Below are 26,984 nucleotides of genomic sequence, written 5' to 3' on the forward strand. Positions count from 1 at the left end.
GCCTTCCTGCCTTCCCCTCGGCAGAGCAGACCCAGCCCCACCTGGCAGACAGGGCCCCACAATTTGCACCAGGCCAAGCCCCAGACCCATTTGCTAATTTAGCTCACTGAGTTGTCATTTCAGATTAATTCCTGTCAGGGAGACTGTCTTTAATGAGAGTGGCCCTGTGCGATGCCTGAGTAATTGTGCGGCCTCTCTTTGTTTGTACTTTCATCCCCCCCATGTTGGATAAACATCCCCTGCTGTCTACAAACCTCATCTGGGCTGCAGAGCCGGCTGCCACTCGCCTCATCAGCCAGCCAGAGCAGCGTTAATGAGAGCCGCGGCCGTGGGGAGCCGGCTCACCGTGCGGGGAGGTGGCAGATAACAGAGCTGTTTGGACACACAGAGGACAGGGACTTTAGCAGGGATTTAATGATTGTGATTAGAGCAGAAGGATAACTCCACTGACGGCCATCGCAACCCAGTGGGAGAGTTTTTACACCGAGGCCCACCGTCTGTGGATCCATATCGCTTCCTTTCTGCCTCTGCGTTATTCATTTGCTCTGCTCTTGAGAGGAGAGCACACAGAGCTGCACACCTCTCCAGGGCCACATAGAGTGGGACAGGGCATCCTCACACTCCTTCCTCATGCACCAAGCAGGGATGGTGTGACTTAGAATGGAGAAGTGAGTTATATGCCTGACTGTATTCTCCTACATCAATCTCTATATCAGAATAGTTAGCCCACACCACTGTCTTGACCTGTTCATGAACCACCACAGCTTGATGAACACGGGTGCATGGCTCTTGGCATATCGGGACCCAACCTAATGAACCTAGATGGATCTTCCAGTGCCTGCGAGCAACACTGTGATCTTATAAACCACTAGTGTGTGCAGCTAGGGTAGAACAAGCTTCCAGAGCAAGGTCATCCTTCCTGTCTTGTGTTCATGAGAACACAAGAACATCCAATGTGGGGCAGACCAAAAGGCTGTCTCTTCCTGTCTCCAGTGCCTGGAGAAAAATATAGCACGTAGAGAATTGCTTTATCTGCATTATAAGCCCCAAGTCAGGAAAGGTTCTGAAGATGGCAAATGCACTCCTTGTGGCAGCCCAGCCCTGTGCTGTGGGACGGGAATGAAAACCCTCATCTTCTGCTGATGCAGCCATGGCTTCAGGTGAAGCTGCTTGAGAGACAGAGCAGCCGGCACCTCGGGGGATTGCCTGAGGGCTACAGAGGAAGGAAACTCTGCGTAAAGCAGGCAGGGGTGACCGAACTCATTTTACAAACAAATGGGCTAGCGTTTTGCCAGCTCCCGGGAATTGCACAGTCTGGGCAATGCTGCCATCACCACGGTAACCACAGAAGATGGGGCTGCGAATAGGCCTGTGCCCACAGCCTGCATCCTGAGGCCTGCTGTGCCCTGTGCTCCCACGGTCTTCATGGCCTATCCTGCATGTCCCCCCACTAGTGCTAAGGGGGAGTTTTCAGTTGGGGGACGCAATCAGAGGTGATGCAGTGAGATTTCAGGACAGCTGAGCTAAATTGCTCCTCAGGCGGTCCTTGTGGTTCCTTTTCATTCTAGAAGATGAGAAGAATAAAGGATGGAATTGTGGTTTGCAAACTGGGAAGGGTCCCATACTGCTCTGCATAAATTGTGACCTGTGCAGCACTCACCTGGTGTCACCTGGAGGATGAGAAGGGCTTGCAGTGCATGGACAGGGGCACAGACAGGTAATGTGGAAAAGGGACGTCAGCCCCTTTTTCTTTCCTCCTCCCTGCTACAGCATGGCAGTCTCAGCTTGAGGGAGAGGAGTGTGGCTTCTCATGACGCAGCAGATGGTGCCGCTGGCTGCTTGTGAGATGCTGCACGGATCAAAAGACTTGTGGGGTGGGACACAGAGCACATCCCTTTTCTGTTAATCATGTCACTTGATACGGGTTGTGCTGGTCCCATCTCACTGGTGTTAGGACTGTGAACTGCAATGACTTGGCCTTGCAGTGTTTGTGCAGGACTGAATTTCAAAGCAGATCTTCTGTTGTGGGATGGCTTATAAGTCATGCCTGCTGGAAAGCTTCTGTAGTCCTCTTTTCTTTTTTGCCTGCCCTGGCTGCCAGTTTGATGTCTGATCACAGGCTGCTGTCATATGGGACAAAGTCAAATCAGCACAATTCCACCTACCTGCTGAGCTGTCCTCTGTAGCAGGAGGAGGCTCAAACTCTCCTCTCTCCCCATCTGATGCAGGGTTTTTTTCAACTTTTGTTCCGGCAGGAGGAATAGGCAGATTGCATACATGCTCTCATGTCAGTTGCCTTCAGTTATGCTAGTGGCGTGTGTGATGCTGTGCAGAACAGCCCTGAGGGGAGTGGAAAGGGATACAGAACAAGTGTGTCTGGGAGGTGTGTTTAGCAGATGGATCAAACAGTCATTAAGATGCAAAGCCAGAGAAAGCAAGGGGAGGGAGAGGTAATGCTGCCTTTACAGGCTGTGAGAGGGAGAGGTTTGGGATGTGTGGTGGGATTGAGTGGCAGCCACGTGCTGGTGAAAGTTGATCAATAGCGTTTGATGAACGAGCTCTGCTTGAAGCTTAATTAGATTGTTGGGGAGGGCTTAGGGGGTAAAGCAGTAACTGTACGACAGGCATCTGGGAGCAGAGAGGGCAGGATCCTGCTTCAGCTGTGCTTCCTCCTGCCTGAAAATGGGACTAAGCATCCGTCCCTGCAGCCTACAGCAGGTTGAGCCAACTCTCTTTCTGTCCCCAGCAATACACCATGGGGAGATAGTGTGTCCATGAGACCAGCTACTAAGGCAAGGTCTTCTCTGTCTGTGCTGCAAAGAAGGTTCCAGACCAGATGGATGTTTGGTGGGGGTGGGAACTGAAGAGCTTTTTCCTGATTTTCTGTATGTATTCTTTATTGACGAAGTCAGTGACAGTAGAATTTCCACTGGATGCAAATGAAGCATGTTTCCTCCTGACCCTTGCTTGCTGCAGGTAGAAGTGTCTGCCCGGCCACGAGTGTTGTTAGCTTTTCAGCCAAAGATCTGAGTGGTTCTTGCAGGGTGTAACTAGCACAAATGGGTCAGGCGAGTTCAGAGGAATTGCCCAGAGCAGTGGGATGAGGTTTCCCCTAGGACTGCCTAGTATCTTCCAGTTCTGTTATCGAGACGTCCCTTAGCCTACAGGATTTTAGCAAACGATGCCTAACTAATGAATTAGCCTGACTAACTCTGTCTTACTGCATTCACACATTCCTCCTCAGTATGGTTCATGGTTTTCTTGAGCTGTTTATCCTTGGTCCAGATATCAGTTGCAATCAGTTAATTGAGAAAATTAGCAATATGAAGAGTGGCAGGTTAATCATGCTTCAGACTCTTGCTATCATTTCTCTTCTCTGGTTATCCCAAGTAAAGTAACCTGCCCAAAACAGGATAGCTGAAGGCTTTACAACATGGCTCACCCTTTAGAAGGATGAGATTACACCTTAACATTCAATTTTCATAAACACTACTCTTAATGCAATTCAAGCATTTGACTGAGATAGAGAGAAAGTAGGATATTGTTTAGCTTCCCTAGTACAAGGGAATAATTATAAACAGTTTTCGCACTCTTAGCTATGCTTGGAATAGTCACAGTGCCCGAGAAAAGCAGTACAAATAATCTTGCTAGAAAGGCTCATATGCTCTTAAAACACATCCAGTAAGAAAATCTCATCTATCTCTAGCTCCTAACACCACCGTTCAGTGCTCATTCAGAGTAAGGCGAATGTGAGAGAAGAGATAATCACATTCCCCCAACCAATATACCCCTCATATCAGCCCTGCAGGCTTGAGATGTTGTTTTCACACCCTTGTGCTTGTTCGTATCCAGCAGGCTGTTGGCTTGTGTTTTACAAAGCTGAGCACAGGATGAAAAATGCTTGCCAGGTCTCAAAGATAAAAGTGAGTTCTTTATGTGCATCTCTTATCCACACTTCTCCAGTGGCTTCAAGGGGTACATGTCAGTTATTGAGTCTTTCTGAGATTCCGTATCGATGGGCTGTGATGTAGCTTCCTGCCTTTTACTCTGCTCATCTGTTGTTTTCAGTAGTCAGATCCAAGTTCCTGCTACTGCTTTTGGAGTGAGTCTTTTCTTTGTTAATCTTCTTCCCTTTCCATTCCCCCCTCTCTATTTTCCTTTTCATTCTTTTGTTTCTGTTTCCTTTTTTGGTTTTGTTTCCCTTGCTCTTGCTTCCAGAACATGTGTATGAAGGAGGAAGGATTTAGAAGGAAGACATAGTCTCTCCTGTAGCTGGTGACAAATGGGCAGGAGTAGGCTCTAGGAAGATGTTTTGACTGTTTCATAAAAGAATGAAGCTTATGCAGTCTTGCTGCCAGCACAGGCAGCATGGAGAAATAGGAAGGATTTTATGGCTCTCCCTGTACATGCTGTGCTGTCTGTCCCTTCTTTTTTAGAAGTAGGACTGCAAGTGAGGTGGATTCAGAGATGGCCCTTAGACTCTTGGGTGATAGAGATCTTCACTACGTGTACCAGACTGGGAAGTCCAGAGACCCACACAAACCAAGGAATTCCAGTGAGCCCTATCCTTTATCAACTGTCGTTTTTAAAGGTAAAGCTGCCCTAACTGCATACTCTGCCAGAGTCTAAAAGGAGCCTGAGGAAAGGGGCCTAGGAGGTGACAATTTCTGTTGGTGGCACAGTCTCATTTACCAAGTTTCAATCATATTTTAGACAAAATGATTCAGAGCTCAAGCAAACTGAAGCTGGAAAATGTGGGCTGTGCAGAGCTGGACTACATTTTCTTCTTGAGCCAGAATGGTGCACTAACACATATGTTGGTCTTGCTGAACATTGGATCTGGTGCAAGGAGATGGGAAGAGGCACCTGCACTCACCAAGCTTAGGAAGGGTATAAAGTTGGATCCAGAAAGGTTCTGAGTCGTGCCAGTTTTCATACGTGGGTTCAAAATTCATGGGAAGCGTTGCTCTGGGAAGGAGGAAGCAGTATGAGGAATGTTGTCCTTTTCTGATTTTATGCCCATCATGCAGACAAAGAGGTGATTCCAAACTCTGCATTGCATAGAAGAGTGCAGATAGGATCTTGCAGCAGCAGTGTAGAGCTCCATTCTAAACAGAAGGATCCGTGTGCCTTCAGGATTGAAGGTATGGCTATGAAGACAGTAGGAGAGAAATAAGCATAGCTAGACATACATATAGCCCATCTAACTCAGTACAAACCACAGTGACACCAACACAGACTCCTCACACAGACTGGGGGGAAGTACCTGGCTCTCCTTTCCTTCCTACCCATCACCAAATTCAGGTTCTGTTTTTCTCCTTTCCTTCTCTACTGCTGGGCGCTTCCTCCACAGGACGCGCAGCATTGCAGTACCCCACTAAGCCGTGGCTCATGAAGTTGCCAGTCATGCTGTGCCTCAGTTAAGGCTTTTGCTTGACTGTCTCCCTGACAGAGTGAAGATTAGATCTGTTCTAAGACCAGGGAACATATGCTAATAAAATACATATTGCTTTCTGATCAGCCCCTAATGAAAGACATTATTGAAGAGTGTGGAACAAGCACTTACAGTAATTCATGACAGCACCAATTTGGCTTCTCTAGGAAGCTGTAAACTGCTGCTCTCGGTACCTAATGAGGATGGGCAGCTGATTGCATGTGTGTGTGAGAGAGAGGCGCTCTCCTGGCTCCAGCTGTCCTCTGTAGCTACTGAAGGTCACAGTTGTTTCTCTCTTTAGAGATGGGGATGTCTCATCCCAAAAAGGGAGCCTCCTGCTATGGACAATTGAAGAGGAAAACCTTCCAGGACTCCTCATTTAGACTGAATAATGGATTTGCTTTGACCGCTCATGCTTGCTTAACCTCAGGATCTGAACAAATGTGCTTGATTGATGAACAATGCAGGCATGAATTTCAGTTTGCTGGTTTGCTTGTCTGGCAGATGACAATTTTATGTTTCCGATGTGATTATTTGCTCTGAAAACCCCTAATAAGCAGTGGTCATCAAACAAGGAAAAGGAAATGAATCCACCTAGTGCTTTAATTGATGCAGTTAATGTTTGACATCATTTCCATTCAAGGTGATGATAAAGTATAAACCCAGGAACATGTTGCAATTCAATCTGACAGGCACAGGAAGTTTGATGAGAAATTATAGAGAAATGTCCCAACTACTGTCTGTCTTCATATCCAAGGCAAATTTCTTTGCTACCCAAAACTTATCCAAATGGCTTTTGCAGATAGCAGCTACACTGCTGAGTGGAAAGGCACCTTTATCGAGGCCTGACAACTTGTGATCAGATCAGAATCCCCTCTCAGGAGGATTCTTCTCAGAAAGAGTAATGAGGCAGTGGCACGGGCTGCCCGGGGAGGTGGTGCAGTCACCATCCCTGGAGGTGTTCAAGAGCCGTGTGGATGTGGGACTGAGGGACACGGTCAGTGGGCATGGTGGGGGTGGGCTGGTGGTTGGACGAGATGATCTTAGAGGTATTTCCTCTAAATAATGATTCTGTGGGTGTGCTGCTGAATTGAGAAGACAATGCCATTACAGTGAAGGATAGGGATACTGTAAAGAAGATCCCAAGGACTGAAAACTGCTTCAGTGGGTCAAGTAGGATGAAATGCAGCAGTACTAATGAAAGGTCGTGAGTACAGGGAGTGCTGACAGAGGAATCTGCTACAAGCTAGGAGCTCGTAAGAGGGAAATGACCGGACTGGAGGCATGATGTGGGTGAAAAAGTTGACTTCAGGGAGCTGCTGGTAAGAGGTAGGTGTGAGAAAGGGCAAATGTACTCTTAAGTGAAGCCTGAAGTACTTCCAGGGAAGGTGGAGAGGACCTGCTACATCCTGTATGCCAACTCCAGCAAGTGAGATCATGCAGGAAAGGATTATGAAATAAATAGGGAAAGTGATAGTGTGTTACATGAGGAGGCACAGAATGCTCAGCTTGCTTAGCCTAGCAAAGCAAAGGCTGAAGGGGATGTGATTGCTATCTATAAAAACAATGGGGGGTCAAGCAGCAGGGAGGGAAAAGTTAAAGGATAATACTGGCATGAGATCAAGTGGGTGCAAGCTGCTTGTGAATAAATTCAGGCTGGAAATGAGAACATTAGGGTGGTTAGGTTCCAGAACAGCTGTCCAGTGGGAGGAGCAGGCCAAATGGGAATGACTTTTAAGATGAGATATGATACATCCATAAAACAAATGAGCAGAAATAGCCCCTGCGGTGTCAAGGGACTGGGATCTGTGAGGCAAAGCTGTACCTCTCCTGATTTGTCCCTGGAGGCAGTCGTGCTGTCTCTGTTCTAAACTCCTGGTAGATAGCAGGTTGTTTCCAGTGTGCAGAGGGGTTTTATGCCTGTCCCAAAAATACAGAGAACAAGAATCGAATCTGTGGTGTCCAGGTGTGACATCAAAGAAAAACCCATCTTCCTCTGCTCTGTCCTGTGGACCCAAGGTGACATCAAGGACCAGAATCTCAGTCCACTGCTGTGTACAAGAAAGAGGATGGGGAGAAGTGGGAGAGAAAGGTCAATGGAAAATACTGCAGCTTCATATGTTTAGGAGATGTTCTTAAAATTCCGTATCCCCACCTTCCTCTTGCCTCTCTTTCTGAGCATTTTTTAATTTTCCCCCAAAGAAGTTGCTATCATCTTATTTTCAGTCATCTTCTGGACTCATTCTCCAGTAGCAGCCAGTGGAGGATTAAATGCCTAAGAAACCTCAGCAAAACTACAAGTAGTGTGAACAGCTCAATCCTGGCACCAGCAGAAATCAGTGGAAGCCCTGTGGCAGGGGTCAGCTGTGCTTGGTGCCTACTGTGATGGCAAGGTGATTTGCATTGCAGAGCCTCACATTCATTCAAGAATTTGCCACTGGTGCCATAACAAAGCTCAGCACCTTCCAGTCCCAAGGATTGGGTGTTTGGGTACATCTTTCCTGGATGTCACCAGTTTAAGGCTACAGATGCTGCCAGTTTCTTCATGTTGAGGGCAGTGGTGTGATTGTTGAGGTCCTGGTTCCTTCAAGCAACAGCCCCTTTGGAATGGGGTAGCTCTATCTTAGCTGCATTTAGATTGGTTTCATTCATGGCAGTCTAAGCCACAGGGGAAATTCAGCATGAGATGATGCCTGCAGCCCCCTAGGACAGTGCTATATATTGTGCTCAAAACTCCTGGCAAACAGTCTGAATTGATAAAAATGGAAAGTTGTTTCACTTCTGAGTAGTATTACCTGTCAGAGGAAAAGTGCCCTTCTGCTGCTGTCACCTTCACCTGACCACTGGACCATGCTAAACTGGGATGTGTCTATGCCAGAAGATAAACTGGGTGGCTTGGCTGCAATTGGAGTGAGGCAGAGTGAAAAAGGGAGAGAGAGAGTAAATACATGTAGAAGGAATTTTTAGAGAAGATGCTGGAGAGCAGAGCTAATGCTTGGTGCCGAGCAGAGTTGTTGTTGAAATGGGACAAATAAGGGGAGACAGCAGCAGGAGTGAATAGCAATGCTGGGAAGCAGGATGCCCACCAAGTGGTTCCTTTGCTCTGATCAGCTTGCTGGAGAATCTGTGGGGCTTTAATATAATATTTTCTAGCTGGTGTTTGCACTGATTCCTGAGGCTCAGTACTGAAACAGGTTTTCATTCTGATTTCACTTTTTCCCTTAAGCATGTAGCTGTGCAGTGTGCAGCTGGTTGTGAGAGCCTGTGCATGGTTGCTCAGGTCACGCTGAGTCCCAGCACACACAGGTTATTGTGGTCTTTTGAATCCCTGGTGCAGGTTGCTATGCAGCACTGCAACAGTAAATATTGACAGATGTGTTTGTTAATAGGCTTTGGCTTTATTATATCTGATAGCTGATATATGCCTGCTTTCAACATAATTCAGCCTGCAAACAGCATCCTTTTCACATCTAACACACAAAAAGCTTGGACGTGTTGGTGTCATACATTGGTCCCTTTTGTGGAGACAGCATCCCAGCTGGGAATGAAACGTGGTGAGAGGTAGTGTGGCTCTTCTATCTGAGGCTGTGTCTTCCTGGGCCACAAGCCAGCTGAGGCTGGTCACACTGGCACAAGCACTCTGCGCGGACCACAAACCATTTTACGCAATAAGGTGTGGGACTGGGTGGACAAGACCTGCCAACAGGGTGTGATGGTGAGGAATGAGAAAGGGCAGACCTAGTTTGTAGTGCTGGGAGACTTTATGGTTCTCTCTCTTGGTCACTAATATTGCTTACAAGTGACAGAGAAAAGGGACAGCTTGCCTACTGTGCATGTGGATATATACATCCCACCTGGGGTGTTTTTGTCCTTTGTAAAGTCTTTCTAGAAAAACCATTCTGCAAGAGCATTCCCACCTCTGCATCCTGTGTGATATCCAAAGCCATCTGGTAGCAATAGTGTGAGTTTGTTTGTTTGTTTCTATTCCCATTCCCTGCCTCTCATTATTTGAAATGGAAGGAGGTGAAAGCAGAATGAGACTGCGCATTGCTCTGTGCTCTTGTTCTGGGACCACTGGCAGCATCCTGAGCCTGGTGATAAATGAGCTTAGTGCCTGAGATTCTCCATGGAGGCTTCAGCATCTTGAATAAGGTGGCCAGTGTTTCACTGTCCTCTGTGCCTGCCTCTGCTTTAGGAACTGCACCGCAGCAGTATTACGCTGGAGGACCATGCTAGCATGATCAGAAGGAAGGAGAAGGCTGAAGAGGAGGTAGAGGGGAGAAGGTACTGGGGTAGCATGGGAGAAGAGCATAAAGGCAGCAGCAGGAGACAGGAGCAAAGGATTAAAAACGAGTTCCTGCTGTACTGATGCGTGCAGCTCTGCACAAAGCTGCTACTGGCAGCCGGGAAGGCAAAGGATGCTTGGAGAGAGCAAGGCAGAGCCAGACGTTGGCTCTAATTTTGCTGTCTGCTGGACTTGTACTCATCACTGCAAGCCCACAGCAGCTGTGCACTCACAGGGTGAGCAGCTGGCTGGAGCCAGGCCTTGTTCTCCCTTGCACTCATGTCACACCTTCTAAACTGTGCTGAACTCCAGTCTGTTCTCTCTCTTCCTCAGCCTTCACAAAACTTTCTACCTATGCTGCACGAGGAAGTATGTCCAGGGTACTCGCTGTGCCTTGCCCATTGCCTAGTGATACAAGTTCCACCTAGAAGCAGGACAGTTGTGGTCCATAGGGACAACTGTGGTCCATAGGGACAGCTGTTATTCTTTTCTTATTTATAGACAAACTGAGATAGCATCCAAGTATTTATTTGGTTAAGCTGACATGCCCCTGTGGATAGACTTGACTGGCACATCAGGAGTTTTGCAGTCTGGACTGGAGGCTGATTTCTTGTCCTGACTTAGATGATGTGGAAGAATACGTAATTTCACGTTATTCCCAGAGGCTTTAGATACCCAAATTCCACACAGCTCTCAGATGAGGTGGAATTTGCACTGTCTGAACCTCACCTTCAGGCTTCTCTTCGATTCTCCATTTTGTTTCTCTTCTAAAGGTTATGTCTAGACAAGGGAAATGGCTCCTGACCCCCTTCTGTTTGCTGGCTACCTTCCCATTGCCCAGGCTCTGAGGCAGCCTGTAAGGAGGAGCTGCCACCAGCCCCCTGGCCAAGCTCTACTTCCCAAAAAGCCCCATGCCAGAGGCAGTGCCACCCCCAATCCCCTGCCTATGGCTTGTGCCTCCTCCTCTCCTTCCCAGTAAATGATGGTCTGGTGCTAATGATCCCAGGTGAGATCACTGCCACCAGGATCTGGTTCCACTCTTGGCATAACAGTCGTGCTGCAGGCTGGCAGATGGAAGGGCTGAGCAGCAGGCATGCCAATTGGACCTGCACCCAGCTTGCATGCATGCATGCAGACAGAGTGTGTGTACGGAACCTGACAGCAGCCCAGAGCCGACTTCATGCTTGATTCCCAGAGGTACTGCCCTGTTTCTACCCACTGAGGCTATTCCCTGGGAGGTACAGGGATAGGGGAAGGCACTGGAGCCTTCCCAGTCCTCTGACCCCTCTTACCTGGGGACGAGGAGGGTGCCAGTTCCTCAAGCAAGTTGCGGCCTGATCTGTTTAAGGCAGCTACAAAGCTTGTTGTTGGCTGTGAAAACAACAGCTCTGTGGGGGACTCAGCACAGTACCATGGCAGGGTCTGGTCCAGTCCTGCCCTTTGTGTGGGAGCTCCATACAACCTGTGGGTAGGTTGGCTCAGTTGAGGAGATGGGTCCTGGCCATGCTGAAAAAGAATGGGGCTCTGGCATTGGGAACTCTCCTGTGGCAGCCATTACTTCTCAGCTGAAGCTTAGAATCGTGTATGTTAGGGTAGGTGGGGATCAGAAGAATTGCATGTGCTTGCATTGCTCAGGTGCTCTGATGCATCCCTCCCTTGCCCTGCCTCTGCTTCTGCCATACCCTCACTCTGCGCTCTTGCCCCACAGTCTCCACACTGATGGATTTGCTGAAAACTTTCCTCCCTGCATCTCTCTTTCAGTCCTGTTACTGCAGAATTCATGATGATCACTGAGCCCAGCAATCAGGAGAATTTCTTTGCAATGAAACTTGTCAACCTAGAGAATCTTATCAAGGGGAGGCTAGTGTCTGGGACAGTGAATGAGAGGCCACAGAAAGCTCTGCCGAAGGCTTTATTACCAGGACCAGCATCCCCAATAACATATCAGGACCAAACCTTGCCGCGGGGATCCAGGCACTGCACAGCAATAGAGATTGTGTCTTTACTGTATAATCCTTGTTCTTGTCCTTCCCCTGCCAAGAAAGCATGACTGTGGCAGGGAAGTTTCACTGACACATAATTCATCATTTTTAGTGGTGGTGATTTTGACAACGATATTTTTCCAATTGTTTTCTTGAAGCTTCCCTGCTGCCTTAGTATATGAAACTCTGTTCAGCTGGTATGGTTCAGGTAGTATGGTTCGCATCTTCAGTGGGATTTAGAGAAAGAGGGAGCCTATGGGTGACTGTAGAGGATCACTGACTTAAGCAAGACACCTTACCCCGGACTGAAGCGGTAGTAATGGCTAGGCTTGAAGGGCAGATCCCATGGAAGGGTGCTGAGAAAGCATGGCAGGTAGGTAAGTTCCAGCAAGGCACCAAATGAAATGCCACAGGATATAGACAGCAGATGAATTAATTTTGCAGCAGTGATTGTGAACTCAAGGGGATCTTGGCAAAATGCCATGCTCCAATGAGCACAGGACCTTGGTGCACTGATGCAGGTCAATCAGATTTATTTCTCCCATCTTGGAGCCACTGGTCTCAACATGGAATTGCTCCAGGTCCATATTTCAAGTCGTCCCCCCTAACCAGGAGGACCTGAAAGCTTTTTTTCAGTGAAAGCTCAGGCTCCTAATCACTGTTCTGTGGCAGAGAAGGGAATTTTTAGCCAGTTCTACATGACAATGTCACTGACAAAGCAGGCATACTTGCCTATGTAGGAAGGGAAAAAGCAAGGTGTTAGATAGTGAATAGGATCTCTCTGGTTTCTAATTCCAGGATTTTCATGACACTGTGGATTCTCTTTTCATGCAGCTGGCTCAGCGAAACATCATCCAAACCTTCATTCCTGTACAGAAAATGGAGAAAGGCCTGTTGCTGGAGCACATCCTGCCCAACCTGAAGGTGCCTCAGAGCTACGAAGTTCGCTTGACACCTATCACCAGCTTTGGGGCTGGCGATATGGCTGCCCGCATCATCCGGTACATGGAACGTAGGTGTCTCCACCTCTGTCCTGGCTATGAGAGCAGGTCCGAGCTGCCAGCTATGGGTCAGGCCAATGGTCACGGGCATGTGTAGACATTGTCTCCTGCAAACATTGGGTGTATCTCTCAGCTGCGTAGAGTTTTGATGGCATTGTACTGTCACATTTGGCCATTTTTTGGCTGCTACCATCAATACAAAACATTACACAGAGACCTACCAGGGTCAGTCTCAACTCATTCTTTACTCAGCAGCTCCAACACACTCTCCTCTCTGTGGGAGACCCAAACCCCAATGCTACCTGTGGCTCAGTGACATATTTCAGAGAACAGCCAGTGAATTCTGCGTATTAGCCACATGCCCATAAAAGCAAGAGGATTTCAAGGGACTTCATTGTTTCCAGAGCTGAATGCACAGTTCCTTTCCCAACTAGCCACAATAAACCTGTAGCTCTACCCAACACCCTGAATCCCAGATCATCCTATTGACAGACGTTGACTATGCTTCTTGTTCCAGCATCCAGCATTCCAATCTTGTGATTCTTTCACTCCCATCAGGAGTCTGGACCCTGCATTTTAGCATAAAGTACAGAGCTTCTTCCACCTGTGTTTGCATGATCTCACACAACTTTCTTGACCTGAAAAGTGACACTGATGCCCCTCTTAGATACCAAGCTGTATCTCCCAGTGACTGCTTTCAGAAAGAAACTGCTCAGAAAGCCCAAAGGGATTCCCTGTGCAGTTCCAGGATCACCCATTATTAAGATCTGTTGCTGTTTGGATCAGTGAGTCAGCAGCTTGTTCTATCACCAAGGCAAACACTGAGCTGTGCTGTTTTGCAGGGATGCTGCTAGGAGATTCGTACAACTCTGACCTTTCTTGATGTGCTTGTTTTATTTTCAGACTTTGATTATGATTTGTGATTTGGCGGAGCGCTAGCTGTTCTGATGTGTTGTTTTTCTATTTCCTTTTCCAGCAATCAACTATCCCAGCCCAACAGGTAAGCAACAAGACCTTTGTATTTATGTTTTGATTGTAATGCTTGTTAGTCAAGTGCTCCAGGAGATCAGGCAAACTGGAAAACAGCACTAACTTAACAAAATATTTTCCCCCAAAGAGCTTGAGATTGCATAGACTCATAATAATTTCATTAAGTAATGCCATTTTTTGTACCTTGAGTTATCACCAGGAGGTATATGCCAGAGATGTGCCTCCCACTTACACCTGATATCTCTGTGACTGAGTAGGTTATGACTATTGAGCCCACCTTCCCTCTACTATTAGCAATTTGCATCTACTAAGCAGATTATTAAAAGTTCTCCAAAATATCTCTATTTAAGGAATGTATAACCCCTGTATTCTTCTTGACACCTCTACATGTGGTGTGGAACAATCTCTAGCTCAGATCTGGTTCCACTTGCAAATTCCATAAGCACAGTTCCTTTCTTCTTCCCCTCTGGTGTCATCACTATTTGCTTTCTCATTTATCTTCCAGTCATTCCTGCTAATGCATCCTAACATCTAGATGTAGACCCATCTTTTCTGAGCACCCAGAGTTCCTCTTGATTTTGAGATCACAATACACAGCGTCCCACAATGATGTTCTTAGTCAAGAACATGATCATGTCCATAAAAGAGGATTTCTAGCATGCTAATCTCCAAGCTATGAAACAAAGTCCCTTTGCTTCAGTTGCTGGATAGGAGCCCAGGCAAAGCTCTTGGGCAGAGATCAGCAAACTGCTTGCTGGTGATCCACAAAGAGCAGGCTGCTTCCATGTAGATGTTTCTTTTTTCCTGTTTTCAACTGCTAAGTAAAAATCAAAAAAGCTGAAACACCATTCAGTCTTCTTAGGTAGCACTCTGCATGTGGGCAGGCAAGTGTTCCTGCTGCACTGCAGGATACCAGTGGGAAGGAGAAGCCAGGACTGGGCAACAAGCAGGAACTGGAGCACAGGGTTATCTTGGTAAGGCAGCCATCAAGCATTCATTTGTGCAAATTCACACTCGAGGATGATTAGGTTTATCGTGTTTTATCTGGTAACAGGAGTTTCTCAGAGAGGCAGTGGGATTTTGTATCTATGACTCCTGATTCCTTGTTCTTTCATCTTCCCCACTTTTTGATCCTTTTTAAACATTCTCCAAAGAGAACTCACTGGTACATTGGGCTGATTTCCACCAGGAAACAATGAACATATTGCCAGGAACCCACTCCAGGATGCATCCCCTCCCTTGCTGGAGGAGGTGAGCATTCTGGCTCACAGGGGAAAGTGATAAAATCTGGCCTTTTGCCACTTGCTTTTACACCACATGTATCTCTGGTAATGACAAGGCAACTTCAGTCTTAATTGTGTCAGTCTCCTCGGAGTCTTTATAAGCTGAGCCTTCAGAGTGCTCACCTGGGATTGCTTTGGCAGCTTGACTGAGACCAGAATGAAATTTGCCTACATCAGAGAACTCAGCCACGCCTGTATTTTCATGCAGTAAACCCACCACTTGAGTTCTCCTTGTTATGATTCATCCAGACTGTGCTGAAAATTGGAACCGCTGAGCCAGCCATCAGGGTCCTGCCTCTGAGTTCACGCCTTGAGATTGACTACCATGTAACTTCAGCCATCTCTCTTGCTTTCAGAGATCTCCCTTCCTTTCAGGCTTGCTGCCATTGCAAATACAAGCCCTTTGCAAACATGAGCCCAAAGCCTCATAGCTCTGTCTCTGGGCCACAACTTGCTTCCGAGCCTCTCAGTTCAGCAGCATGGAAATCCCTATTCCTACCTCTTTTTACCCCCACTTCTCTTGCTATCACCACCTCCAGAAAATAAGTGTTGTGATTGCAAAGGTATCCTCACGCTAGGCTGCCCAGCCAAATTCTGGGAGCAAACATTGAGAGCTCTCAAGTGAAAGGCAAAGATTGGATGATTAATGCCTCTGGCAGCCTGATCCAAGGGCATGCACAATGGTGATTAATTTACAAACTCTGAGAGTCACTTAATACAATTATTGCTTCATGCATTTTCTCTCCCAGCCTAATAAGATGTTAATGACATTGGGGCAGGCATGCATGTGCTATGGTTACTGAGCCAGGTGCTGAGATTATAAGGTGAAAGGAAACTGAAAGCACAGGGAGGGAGTGAACAAAAGATATTGAATATTTCACTTATTTAGAAATTAGCAGTAAGGCTGACTCTTAAAAATCAGTTAATCTTATCCTGGAAACCAGAATTTATCTTAAAAGGCTCTCTTTGAGTAGTATTGATTCTAAGGTAAAATTTTAAATATCTCCTAGGACAACTGATCATCTTAATGTTATGATTGAACTCCAGGGGAATCTGTTCTGTCCTTCTTACTTTTACTCTGTGATTTCATTTGGATATGACATTCACTTTCCAACCCAAACCCTGAGTGTTGCTCCCAAAACTTTTCCATCTTATTCGCAGTGTGTGGTTTGGTTTCCCTGGTTCTAGCAGATGTAGCCTTGCAACCTCAGTGATAAGAGAATTAAAAAACATATGAGATTGCTATTTTTTTCCTCGCTTGTGCAATGTGTCTTGCCTGTCCAGAGCAGGAACATTATCCCTTATGTATCCACAATCTGGCTGTGATGGAGCTAAAATGTTTTTTGATGGTGGACATGTGCAGTGGGTGGTGATCAGGTGCAGGTTGTTGTAGGTTAACCTGGCTTATTGCTCATCATCCAGTGCTTGTGTGTCCCGTCTCTCTCAATGTCTCATAGTACAGAGGGATCTGAACTTGCTGACTCAGCATGAACATATGGGAACGGGATGTGATCCCAGTGTTTAGAATTGGATTCCTAGAATCTGTGCCCATCCCTCAGGCATGTGTGTAATGCAGATCTTAAAGCAGGTGACTGCCACTAATTCCTCATGACAGGATGGAAAATATGATTGGGCCATATTATCCCAGTATGATAGATGGGGATATTAAAGCAGATGGTGCTCCAGTATGACCCAACCAGTTAGTGTATTGTAAAGCTTTCTTCCATTATTGGTTAGAAATGTAGAAACGCTTTAGAAACGTGTGGAAAAATTTGTTACGTGTTTCTTAAATCCCAGAGTATTCTGAGGTCACAATCCAGTTTGCATTTTCTTCATCTTCTAGGTGGGGAAAGTGATCTCTAGTGATGGGCTGTGGGTCACGCTGCGGGTCGGATCAGGGTCCTTTGTGCTCCAAACCAGTTTCAGCTTCCACAGCACAGCTAAATGACGAAGGCAATTTTATTTGAATGTGCTTCCATCTGCTATTCACCCGTAGTCTGCAGCTAGGATCATCTTATTATTTTTTGTATGCATTCATTTGGCAGCTAGAATTTCAAGGCCAGGGATTGCTTACCCCTAAGGACTTGAGATGAAAACCTCCATTATGTTTCTCAAAGAGGTGAAGCAACAAGAAATGCTAATAGGCATGGCTGAGGGTCTCACCCCTGGGAATGCAGGGAGGTGTCTATAACCAGGAGCAAACATCTCTGCACTTTGAGCTGCTGCCACTGCAAAGCCTGCCAAGGAAATCTGTTTGGTGAAGACAGCACTAACTCCAGCCTTTGAGGAACCAGCTCCCCTGCTACTTCCACCTCGCCTCTAACAATCTAGAGAACAACTTCTGTGTTCAATATTTAAAGCCGCTGTTTAATTTTTAATCAGGAAGGTTCCTTTGCTCCACAGTGCTGAGCCAGGATCCCTGGCAGATGGTGCGAGTCTGAAAGAAGGTTTGCTTCACACAGCCGAGGTCAGCAGTCAGATCGCTGCTGTGGCCTGTGAGACTTAGTGGGTCACTTAAAGGTTTGCTTTGCAGCTGGATCAGATAGGTTTCTCTCAGTCAGCCTGATGATAATCACGCAGAGGTGACATGCTGGCTGTTTCCCAACGCTCTGAATATATCTGAGTTATCGTGGGCACCTCCACTTCCAGCTCAGAGGAGCAGCAGAGCTTCTGCCTTCCTGTGGTTTGCTTTAAACCAAGCTACCAGCAGTCAGAACACCAGGGTTCTACTTCCATCTTTGACACTGCCTGCTGTGACCTTAGATGTGTCTGACTGTATTTTAGTGCATCTGTTTCACCGTGAGTAATGCAGAAGATGTACAAAGTGCTGATGCTTCATGGAGATATTATAAAGCCTTGTTCATTAGTTGTCACAAAGTGCCTTGAGATCCCAAGCTAGGCAGAAGCAGCATGCTGTAGATTGCTCTCGCATGGCGAGTGGTGTTACGTGTAAGCCTGGTCCTGTTGTGCTGTGCCCAGGAACCTCCTCCATTTTTTGCTCTCTGCTAGGAGCTCTGTCTTCTGGAATTGGCTGCATCTGAGTGAGAGGTGAAGACAGAGGCATGGCCCTTTTCTGGCATGCAAAGAGCTGGGAGTCTGCAGCACCTCATGCCTTGTGCTCTAGCTGTAAGAGCAGCCCCTTCCTACCACCTTAAAGCTCTCAGGTCCTGTTCCCAAGGGTGTGAGGGACTTCTCATGCAGCAGTTGTCAGCCACCAGGGCTGGGCCTCAGCTGTAAGCCAGGAATACTGTCCTCTTGTCTTGCATAGCTCCCTGTTTTCCTCTATCCCTGCACTGACCTTCTCTCTGGTCTCCACCCGAGCTTGGGCTTTCTCCTCAGCCTCCTTATTCTTTGGTTTCTGTGCCATTTTCTCCAGGGATTTGCTCGCTTTCAGTCAGTTGCCTAGCAGGCCTCTGTGCTACAGTTTTCAGCTGTTTTTGTCTGATATTCCTAGTTAAGGGAATTTTGTGCTGAGGAAAAATGCGAGCTTTCTCCTCCAAAGGTCCACAAGCACAATAGGGCCAGAGATGCAAATCCTTCCTGTCCTGATTGTTCCCTATGATTGCAAAAGGATCTTATGCTGAGCTGGCAGACCCCCTAGCCGATGCCCAGCCTCAGACCCTACAGGTGTCTGCCCTATCTGCTCCTGCCACCTCCTCCAGCTCCCTGTGCTCAGCACTGCACTGTGTAGCAGTGGCTAATTTGGATTAGGATGCTAATTAGAAATGAGCGGATTGAACGGAAAGCACTTAGCCAGGGTTAATCAGCAGTTAAGTGGCCAGCCCAGTCGAGCTCCCTATGGCTGTGCTCAGCTCACAGAAGCAGTGTTTCCTGCTGAGCTAAAAGAAAAGCCAGCTGCCCTTCTCCACAAACCAAACCCTTGGCTTGCAGCGTAGTGTCCAGCCATTCTGTGGGCTGTGGAGGAGGCTACATTCTTTTTCCTGAATGCTTTGGTGTAAGAACCACATAAGAAGGGAGAATAACAGCACAGAGCGCCCGTGTCCCTGCTGCATGGGGCTGCAGGCTGTTGTGTCTGACTGTGTGGCAGACAGCAGTTTCCTTTCCCAAATGGGAGGAGGTGATGCAGGCTATAGCTGGAAGATAGGTGCAGCATCTCAGAGACAAAATGCTGCTCGTTTATCATAGAATCATTAAGGTTAGAGAAGACCCACCTCCACCATGCCCACTAAGTGTCCCTCAGTGCCACACACACAGGGTTTTTGAACACCTCCAGGGGTGGTGACTGCACCACCTCCTTGGGCAGCTGTGCCACTACCTCACTACTCTTTTGAATAAGAAATTTTTCCTAATATCCAACTTGAACCTCCCATGGCACAATGCAGAAGCCGAGGTAGGCGTTCAGGCTGTTCCTCATCTGTCCGTGATAGCAGGAATTGTGGTGGGGGGTAAACCACAAATAACTGAGTTTGGCATGCCATGGATGAGTTTCTAACACATTCTAAAACCTGAGCAAGAATATGTTTTTCTTTTCTGTGTATTCTTCCATGAATTTAATTACTTTATTGTTCAGTTTCATAGCGTACCCCCCTGGCTCTAATGTAAAGACAGAAGGTAAAGAGATCTGCTTGCTGTGTCTGCACCAGTTGAGAGCTCTGAGATCCCGCTCTCATCTCATTCTCCAGCTCTGCTTTCATCCCTGGGATCTTTTGAAAAAACAAAGTAATTTTATAGCCAATCTTGGACTTGTATTTTCTTTCTTTTCTGTCCATTCTTTCTCTTCTTTTCCAACTATATCAGCAGTGAAAGGCTTTGGTTTTGAGGCTCAGAAACTAGCTTTCACCACAAAGGTTCGACAAAAGACCATCTTAATTCTGGTTAAGTTTGATTTGCTCCATTCTATGCAGGTCCATATTGGGTTGTGTCTATATGCAAGATTTTTCACCCATCTCATATTGCTGTAGACTGTGATTGTCTTGTGGTAGTAGCATAAGCAAACTCTTTTGCACATGTAGTTGATGCTACAGGAAAATCCTTTGCCAGTGAAATGTATTTTGTAAAGAGAACCCGCATAAGCTGCAATAGCAGATATACCTCTGAGCTGGTATAAATTGAATATGCTCTAGCTAAATGACACATTTATAGCACTGAGCTGACCTCTACTCACAGCTGATTTTTTCATGTGTGCCATAGTTTAATTTAATATGTAGACCAGAGTGGGGTTTACCTGCTGGCACTTTCTCCTCTTTCCTGGGAAGATTATTCTACCATCAGGCTAGTCTGGTTTAAAAGCTTGCCTTCATCACCCTGTTACTCTTTTTATCATCCTCTATATCAGCTCCCTTAGTTCTCCCAGCAGAATCTCTTTTAAGTCCTGTTAGCTGTATTTTATTTTGTCAGATAATTGCATCCATCAGCCTGGATTAACCCTTCTTTAATTGTTGCCATCATGAAAATATACCTTTTCAGCCTCCTCCTGAGGCTGGGGGCTGCTCACCTGTGCTGAATACCCTCCTCAAGCAGCAAGGCAGCCCCAGGAGGAGGTCTGAAAAGCAGCAGTCCCTGTCCTTCCCTGCAGATAACACCTGTCGCTTTGAGGATGAGAAGATCTGCGGCTTCGTGCAAGACAAGATGGACAACTTTGACTGGACACGGCAGAACGCCCTGACCCAGAACCCCAAGCGTACTGTCAACACAGGGCCACCCACGGACATCAGCGGTACGCCAGAGGGTAGGCACACTTCTGGGTTTCTTCTGGCTCAGTTCTGGAGGGGAGATGCAAGCCACAAGGCATCAGGGTTCTGCGGCTGTGGGAGATGGCGGAGCGTTGATCTGCTTTCCGCACACACACTTCTCCTCCGCACAGGGTGCAGGGAGCAGGCAGTTAATTTGCATGTTACTGATTGGCATTAAACACACAATTAAAACACCCACGACTTTGTTTAAGGGAATAGTGTGAGCATTAGTTCTTGTTACCAGCTAATTGCCTGCTGCCTAATGTCCTTGTCCCATTTGATGCTTGTTTTGAAGTCAAAAAAAGGATAAACAAGTAAGAGAATGCCTCCAACACCTGGAAATGTCCCTGCTGAGTTTAAACAGCTGCTTCCTCATAGAAGATCTCCGTGGGGCAGTTCTCCTCCATACCAAGCAACAGCAGGAGGGATGAGGCTGGGGGAGTGCCAGTGGGAGCCCCAAGCCGGACTGGAGGAGGCTGTTGTTGTGTATTTCTCCTCCTAGCTGCGCGTGGGGCACTCAGACCAGATTTAGCTGGATATTGCTTTCCCCTTTCTCTAATGAGGAAAATAAATTCATATGCAAGCATAACTCTGAACTCAGAAAAAAATTTAAAAGAAAATGGGAAATACCTGAAGGCCAGCTAAGGGAGTGGTTTTTCCCATTATTGTTGAGTACACCAGCCAGACCTAGCACCAAAAACAGTGTCAACAAATAGTTAATCTGTTCCTCCTTGGGTTGTTAGCAACTACTTTGGCATTGTTCTCTTTAGATCAAAACAACATTGCTTAGGCCAGATACACTGAATCCTTTCTGCAATCCGCTTTCTGCACATGTTTCTGGATGGGATCCAGTGGGATGAGAAGAGCAAGGCCATGTCTCATGCAGGAGGAGGAGTCTCCCAGCCCCAAGCATCCCATTACTTGCAGGGCAGAAGATGCAATGGCTTTCCCTACCTTTTTCTCTCCTTGTGTAGGTTATTACATGTTCATCGAGGCCTCTCGGCCCCGGGTGACAGGAGACAAAGCCCGGCTGATCAGCCCACTGTACAACATCACGGCCAAGTACTACTGTGTCTCCTTCTACTACCACATGTACGGCAAGCACATCGGTGAGTACTGTCTGGGGATGGGTACCCCTGGCCTAGTGCGGGGTGTAGGGGAAGACCTCCAGCATTAGCTCCACCAGCTGTGACTGCAGCCAGCAATCTGAGTGGCTTAGAGACTCACTCAGTACTCAAAGCGCCAGGATGGTCCTCACAGAGCTGTCCTTTGCCTGCACCCAGCATGTTGTGAGGCTGTCCTTGGAATGGTATCTTGAAGCCAGCCATCACTTCTTGCCATGTTTCCTCTAGAACATGGCTCCTTACCCTCCACAAGAAAAAACACCACAGCTATGTTCACGTGTTTCTCCTTGTTGTGACCACAGCCACCTTGCTCTAGGTAGTGTGACATCAGAGAGGAGATGGAGGTACTTTGTGGGACTCTGTGGTGGGTGCAGCTACTTTGGCTGCAGTTGTGTGTGCCAGAGCAGAGCTGTGACAAGGGGCGCTCAGCTCTGCCTGACTCCCTCCTCTCCAGCCATACTCATACTGGTACAGCAAGTGCCACAGCAGCGCCCAGCGCACTAATGAGTTTCCATATCCAGTCAAGGAGCAATTGCTAATTCGTCACCTCTTGATTATAATTTCATTAATTTGAATAATAGATGCACTCTTTCCACAGCACGCTAGGTTATTAATCACCTGCTGGACTGGAGCCTGACTGAAAAAGCAGGGCCCAGGCAGGAATGTGTCCACCCTTCAATAAACGAGGTTAATTAACAGCTCTCTGCCTCAGCACCATTGATGTCATTGGAAGGAAACATGCTCCTGAGTCCAGCTACCACATCTCTGTGCACATGTGGCACAGCAGAGAGGTTAAGCTGCAAAATCTGAGACCTTTTCTCAGTGGGGGTTAGGCTGAAAGCCTGACACCATGGATGCCGGTTGGAGTAGTTGGGAAGTGGTTCACAGTGCAGGTCTCCTCCTCTGTCTTTGCTGTGAGGACTCAGGTTTGCTTTCTGCACTAAGTCCAGCTAGGTCAGAGGTGTTTCCATACACCTGTATCTCTCCTGAAGATGAGCTGCTCCGTGATGTCTTCACACTGGCAGTGACAGAAAACTGTTGGAACCGGTTGACACCAGGTTTGAAAGGGATTAGATCTTTTGTGATTGCAATCAAGGGTGGCACAGACCAGCAGGGAAACGTGGGAGACTGCCAGGGAAAGAAGATGTGAAGAGAGGAGCACAAAGCAATCTCCTCTTTCTTTGTCTCCTTTAAGAATGCAGCTGTGCCCTATTTCCAAGTTCATTTCACTGGGAAAGTAAAAGCCCCTTAGCTTTTGCTCTGTATTGGAAGACAGCTGTTTGACAGCATTCCTGTGGTTTCTCAAGAGGTGGTGTAGACTGGATGTGCTGGGGAATCAATTCATTTCAGATTTTTGGCTTTTAGTATTTTAACTCTTTATTCATTTGCTTCACCCACAAATTACCCTGAGCAAAAGATACAGTTAAGCCGAAGACCTAGGAAAGCCACTGAGTGTCGTTTTATATTCATCAGCATCAGGTGCCTTTTATAACAGTTGATTGTTCCCTTTTACTCAATGCCATTGTTCCTGCCTGGTCCCCATTTCCCCCATGTTGCATAAAGGGGCTGTTAAATTTTTGTGCGGTAAATAGGCTGTTTAACACCATTAGATGATTTTCCAGAATGGCTAAGGCTGAGCTGAGAGTGAATAAATTATTTAAAAATTAGACTGAATAGATAGAGTCAGAGAAAGAGAGAAAAAGAAATGAGAAGTTCTTTTCTCTTGGGCTTTGAAGATGTGGATTGGTCTAGGAAACCCACAGTATATCCATCTGCAATTTGAAATTCAGTCCCTCATATCTGCTCTCTGCTCTGTAGTTTCCTTCAGGGCCAGTCATGATATTCTGTAATTATTTTGGATTCTTTTTGATATTTTGGGGCAGTCTTGATGTCCATGCTGGCTGAAGGCCCCTGAGAGTCTTGTGTGGAAGTGGCAGACTGCCTGATGGCAAAGCAAGCTTCTTCAGCTTGTGGCCACGTTTCTTTTTAGTCCCCACTTGAACAAGAGGGGAGTTGGCCCTCATATAGAGGCTTCCTTGCTAGGACTCCTCCTGCCGAATGAAGAGACAGACCCTGGCCTCCTACCTGCATCACATCTGTGACAATATGAAGGTAAAGATGAGTGTTTACCAGCCTGGGCTGTGACCATGTCATTTCCCATATTGCCACCTGTCCATGTGCATATGCACACAGCTCTTACCCCTGGCTCACCTAGTGTCAGCCTGGTCCTACCAAGCCAGATGCCAGCACTACTGAATCAGCCATAGCATATCAGATGTCTTCTGTTGGCAAGCAGTGCCAGTAAGAGGATCTCTCTTAGCTTCTCCTAGAAGCTCCAGCTCCATCGTGGAGCCAACAGAAGCTCTGTCACTATGAAAGGAAGCCATATAAAACCCCGACATTTATTTATTTTTTTAATAACCCTTTTATTACCTTTTCCCCTCTCTACAGAACTTGAAAGCTGGTTTACTCTCACAATTTGACTATAAAATATCCACAGCCATCCAGGCAAATCTTCCCTGGGAGAGTTCCCAGACACTACTCGTTTATAATAGATATGACGAAAGAGAGAAACTGAATACAAATGGAGCATTTGTAGCCATGGTATAAAATATTCAGCAACTAGCAGAGCAGGATGATGTTGAATCTCTCTCAGCTGATGAGAGAGCAGGGTGAAGGGGAGCTCCCTGGAGGCAATTCCCATTCTTCTGGAGTTATTTGGTCATCAGTTTTTCTTCTTTTACCCCCCTCTGGAGCAAGTGTTTATATTGTCCTACAATTCTGCCAACCCAAACAAAAAAATCAGGAGGAGGAGTAGGAAAGAAATACAGTTTCCAGCAGACATTCAAGAACTAGAGTGTCTTGTCTGTGACAGACACAGATACATCAAAGCAGGAATTGCTCACCATATGTCCTCCTTCAGGAGAAGAGCTAGCCACAGCACATAGGGACCTGTTGTTGAGTGCAACTCCTTGTCAGGTTGGCCTGTTGAGTTTCAGCATTCAGCTGGGAGCAGATCCCCAGATCCCCGTTTCCACTGTCAGATTCCTCTTCCTCTCTTCCCAGAGGTTTCCTGAGAAGGGGATGCTGTGAGGGACCAACTTGCTGGGAATACCTATATGCAAGCAGTGACTCTGAATGTACCCAAACAGCTGCTTTTTAGCCTCCTTCCCATATGTGATCACACCGGCAGACCCTTTTTTTTTGCTTTTTTTTTAATACAACTCATCACTGCATATGGGCTTAGGACTGCATTCTGCCTCATAAAGGGGAGATGGCAGAGAGCTCTTCTCACCCTAGGGTATCTCCTAGGTTGGAAGTGTACAGCTGCTTCCTGTAGGATGTCTGGCAGGTCCTAGGCAACAGGAGATGAGCCTGGTTGAAGATCCTATTCTTGGCTTGCAGTTTTATATTTCAAGCCTCCTTTCTGCTCTGGTAGTGTCACAGTCTTACCTTGGCCAGTCCCTCTTCCAGAAGTCAGAGAACGGGCTTATTTTCTGGTGTGTGTCCAGCATCAGTAAATATCTTGGAGAATTGAAGGTGGTACTGTTCCAGCTTAGTGCTGACACAGACCTTATCTGATCACACCAGCTATGTCTGGCCTATGTATAATCAGGATGGGAGGCTTTCAATGAAATCATAAAATACTGTGAGGAACCATGCTTGGTACTGATTAAGAGGGATTTTACATCTAAGTCAGTGAGCCTTAATCACGCACATCGCTTGCCAGAGCACCCAAGTCCAAGAAACCCATAAGCTGTTATACAGAAGTAATTGGCTTCTAAGCAATCTACTTACACTGGTAGTGTCACCATTGACACCCTCTTCCTGATTAGGAAACATAGACCAGGAAGGCCTGGCATAACAAATTGCTGTTTTAGTTCTTCAATTCAAATTATGCAGGTGGTACAAAGGTGTGTCTGAGACATTGTGGTGGATGATCACAATAAGAGCCAATGTTTGCAGAGGTGCCATAGTTGCATCTTGTTTCTGACAAGTGACAGAAGTAAGAGCTATCAGGTCATGCTGATCGGCAGGTATTAGCTATGCCAATGTCAAAGTGATCTGAACCATGAAGAAGACCTTTTTGTAATATTTGACATCTTAGCACCCTCTTTCCCACCCAAACCTTGTGGATATATGTATTCTGTTGGTTCAAGTGCTATTGCATGCAGTTACACAGCTGCCGTCCTGGAGGTAGCTGCCTTGTGTTGGAGATATAACTTTTGCTTGATGTACAAATGCATAGTTCATTTAATCCATGCCACTGTGACCAGTGCAATAATTCTACAGAACAGATTACCTCACTGGATTGATTGAGGGGAGGCTGATTTTCCTAATGAGTGTGATTCACTTCCCTCTAGGCTTTTGAAAACAAGTTGCTGCTAGAGCTAAGTTTGTAATGAAAAAATGCATTCTATTTGTGTGTGGTGTGTGTGTATGTATATATATATATATGTATGTATGTATGTATGTATCCTTTCTTTTTCCACTTATTTAGATGGGTTCTTGGCTTTACACATTCATCCATCAATAGATGCGTATTTAACTAATGTTCTGTGTAGATGTCAAGCAGTTTGCTGCGGGCTGTGGTATGGGGCCTTGGATAAACTGTAGTCTCTTCTAATAGTATCTGCTTGGTTCTCCTGGAAGTTAGTCAAATACCATGATCATGAGCAAGGATTATAAATACCTGGCAAGATAACTATATATTCATAAAGTGTCATTCAAACTCTGTAAGTTCAATAGAGTGGCTCTGAACCAAAGGCTATTGAATGACTTCAGTAGAAGTCATTGCTTTTCTGAAGACTCCAGTGAGCTTTGGATTCTAGCCAGATGGGACCAATACATTATCTAATCAAAGTTTCTGAATAACAAGAGGCAGAGAACTCCCTTCAGTTACTCTTCCTGAAACTCAGTAAATAATAGGTGTCTACAGTTTGATTGGATGTTGGTTCACAAACAGCACCACAGCATGCTTGGCACAGCTTGCAATTGTGGGACTGAATTGTCTTAACCCAAAGAGCTTGGTTGAAGACTGCTATAAAAGCTGAAGAAGACATGAAGAGGAAGAAAAAGGATTCACATATGAGTTGGCTATATGTCTTTTCTGTTCTATGAATAATATGTCTTCATGTCGATGCAGGCATTCTGTTATTATCTTCAGTTCTGGAACACTGATCCTTACCTTT

General features: G+C 46.5%; 1 protein-coding gene across 4 annotated transcripts in view; it reads left to right on the forward strand.

Annotated features, from left to right (window-relative positions):
* The window catches only part of MDGA1 (MAM domain containing glycosylphosphatidylinositol anchor 1), a 125,017-nt gene that overhangs the window by 87,168 nt on the left and 10,865 nt on the right, over positions 1–26,984 (forward strand). For 3 of the 4 annotated variants that reach the window (XM_090135214.1, XM_090135212.1, XM_031599912.2), the window contains 4 exons: positions 12,536–12,713; positions 13,679–13,702; positions 20,512–20,664; positions 21,643–21,777. In XM_090135214.1, coding sequence (XP_089991340.1) covers positions 12,536–12,713; positions 13,679–13,702; positions 20,512–20,664; positions 21,643–21,777 — 490 coding nt within the window. The remainder of the gene's footprint in view (positions 1–12,535; positions 12,714–13,678; positions 13,703–20,511; positions 20,665–21,642; positions 21,778–26,984) is intronic. The other variant, XM_090135213.1, reaches the window with a different exon arrangement.

This window comes from Phasianus colchicus, chromosome 2 (assembly GCF_987193195.1).
Source record: "Phasianus colchicus chromosome 2, bPhaCol1.hap1.1, whole genome shotgun sequence".
Lineage (NCBI taxonomy): Eukaryota > Metazoa > Chordata > Aves > Galliformes > Phasianidae > Phasianus > Phasianus colchicus.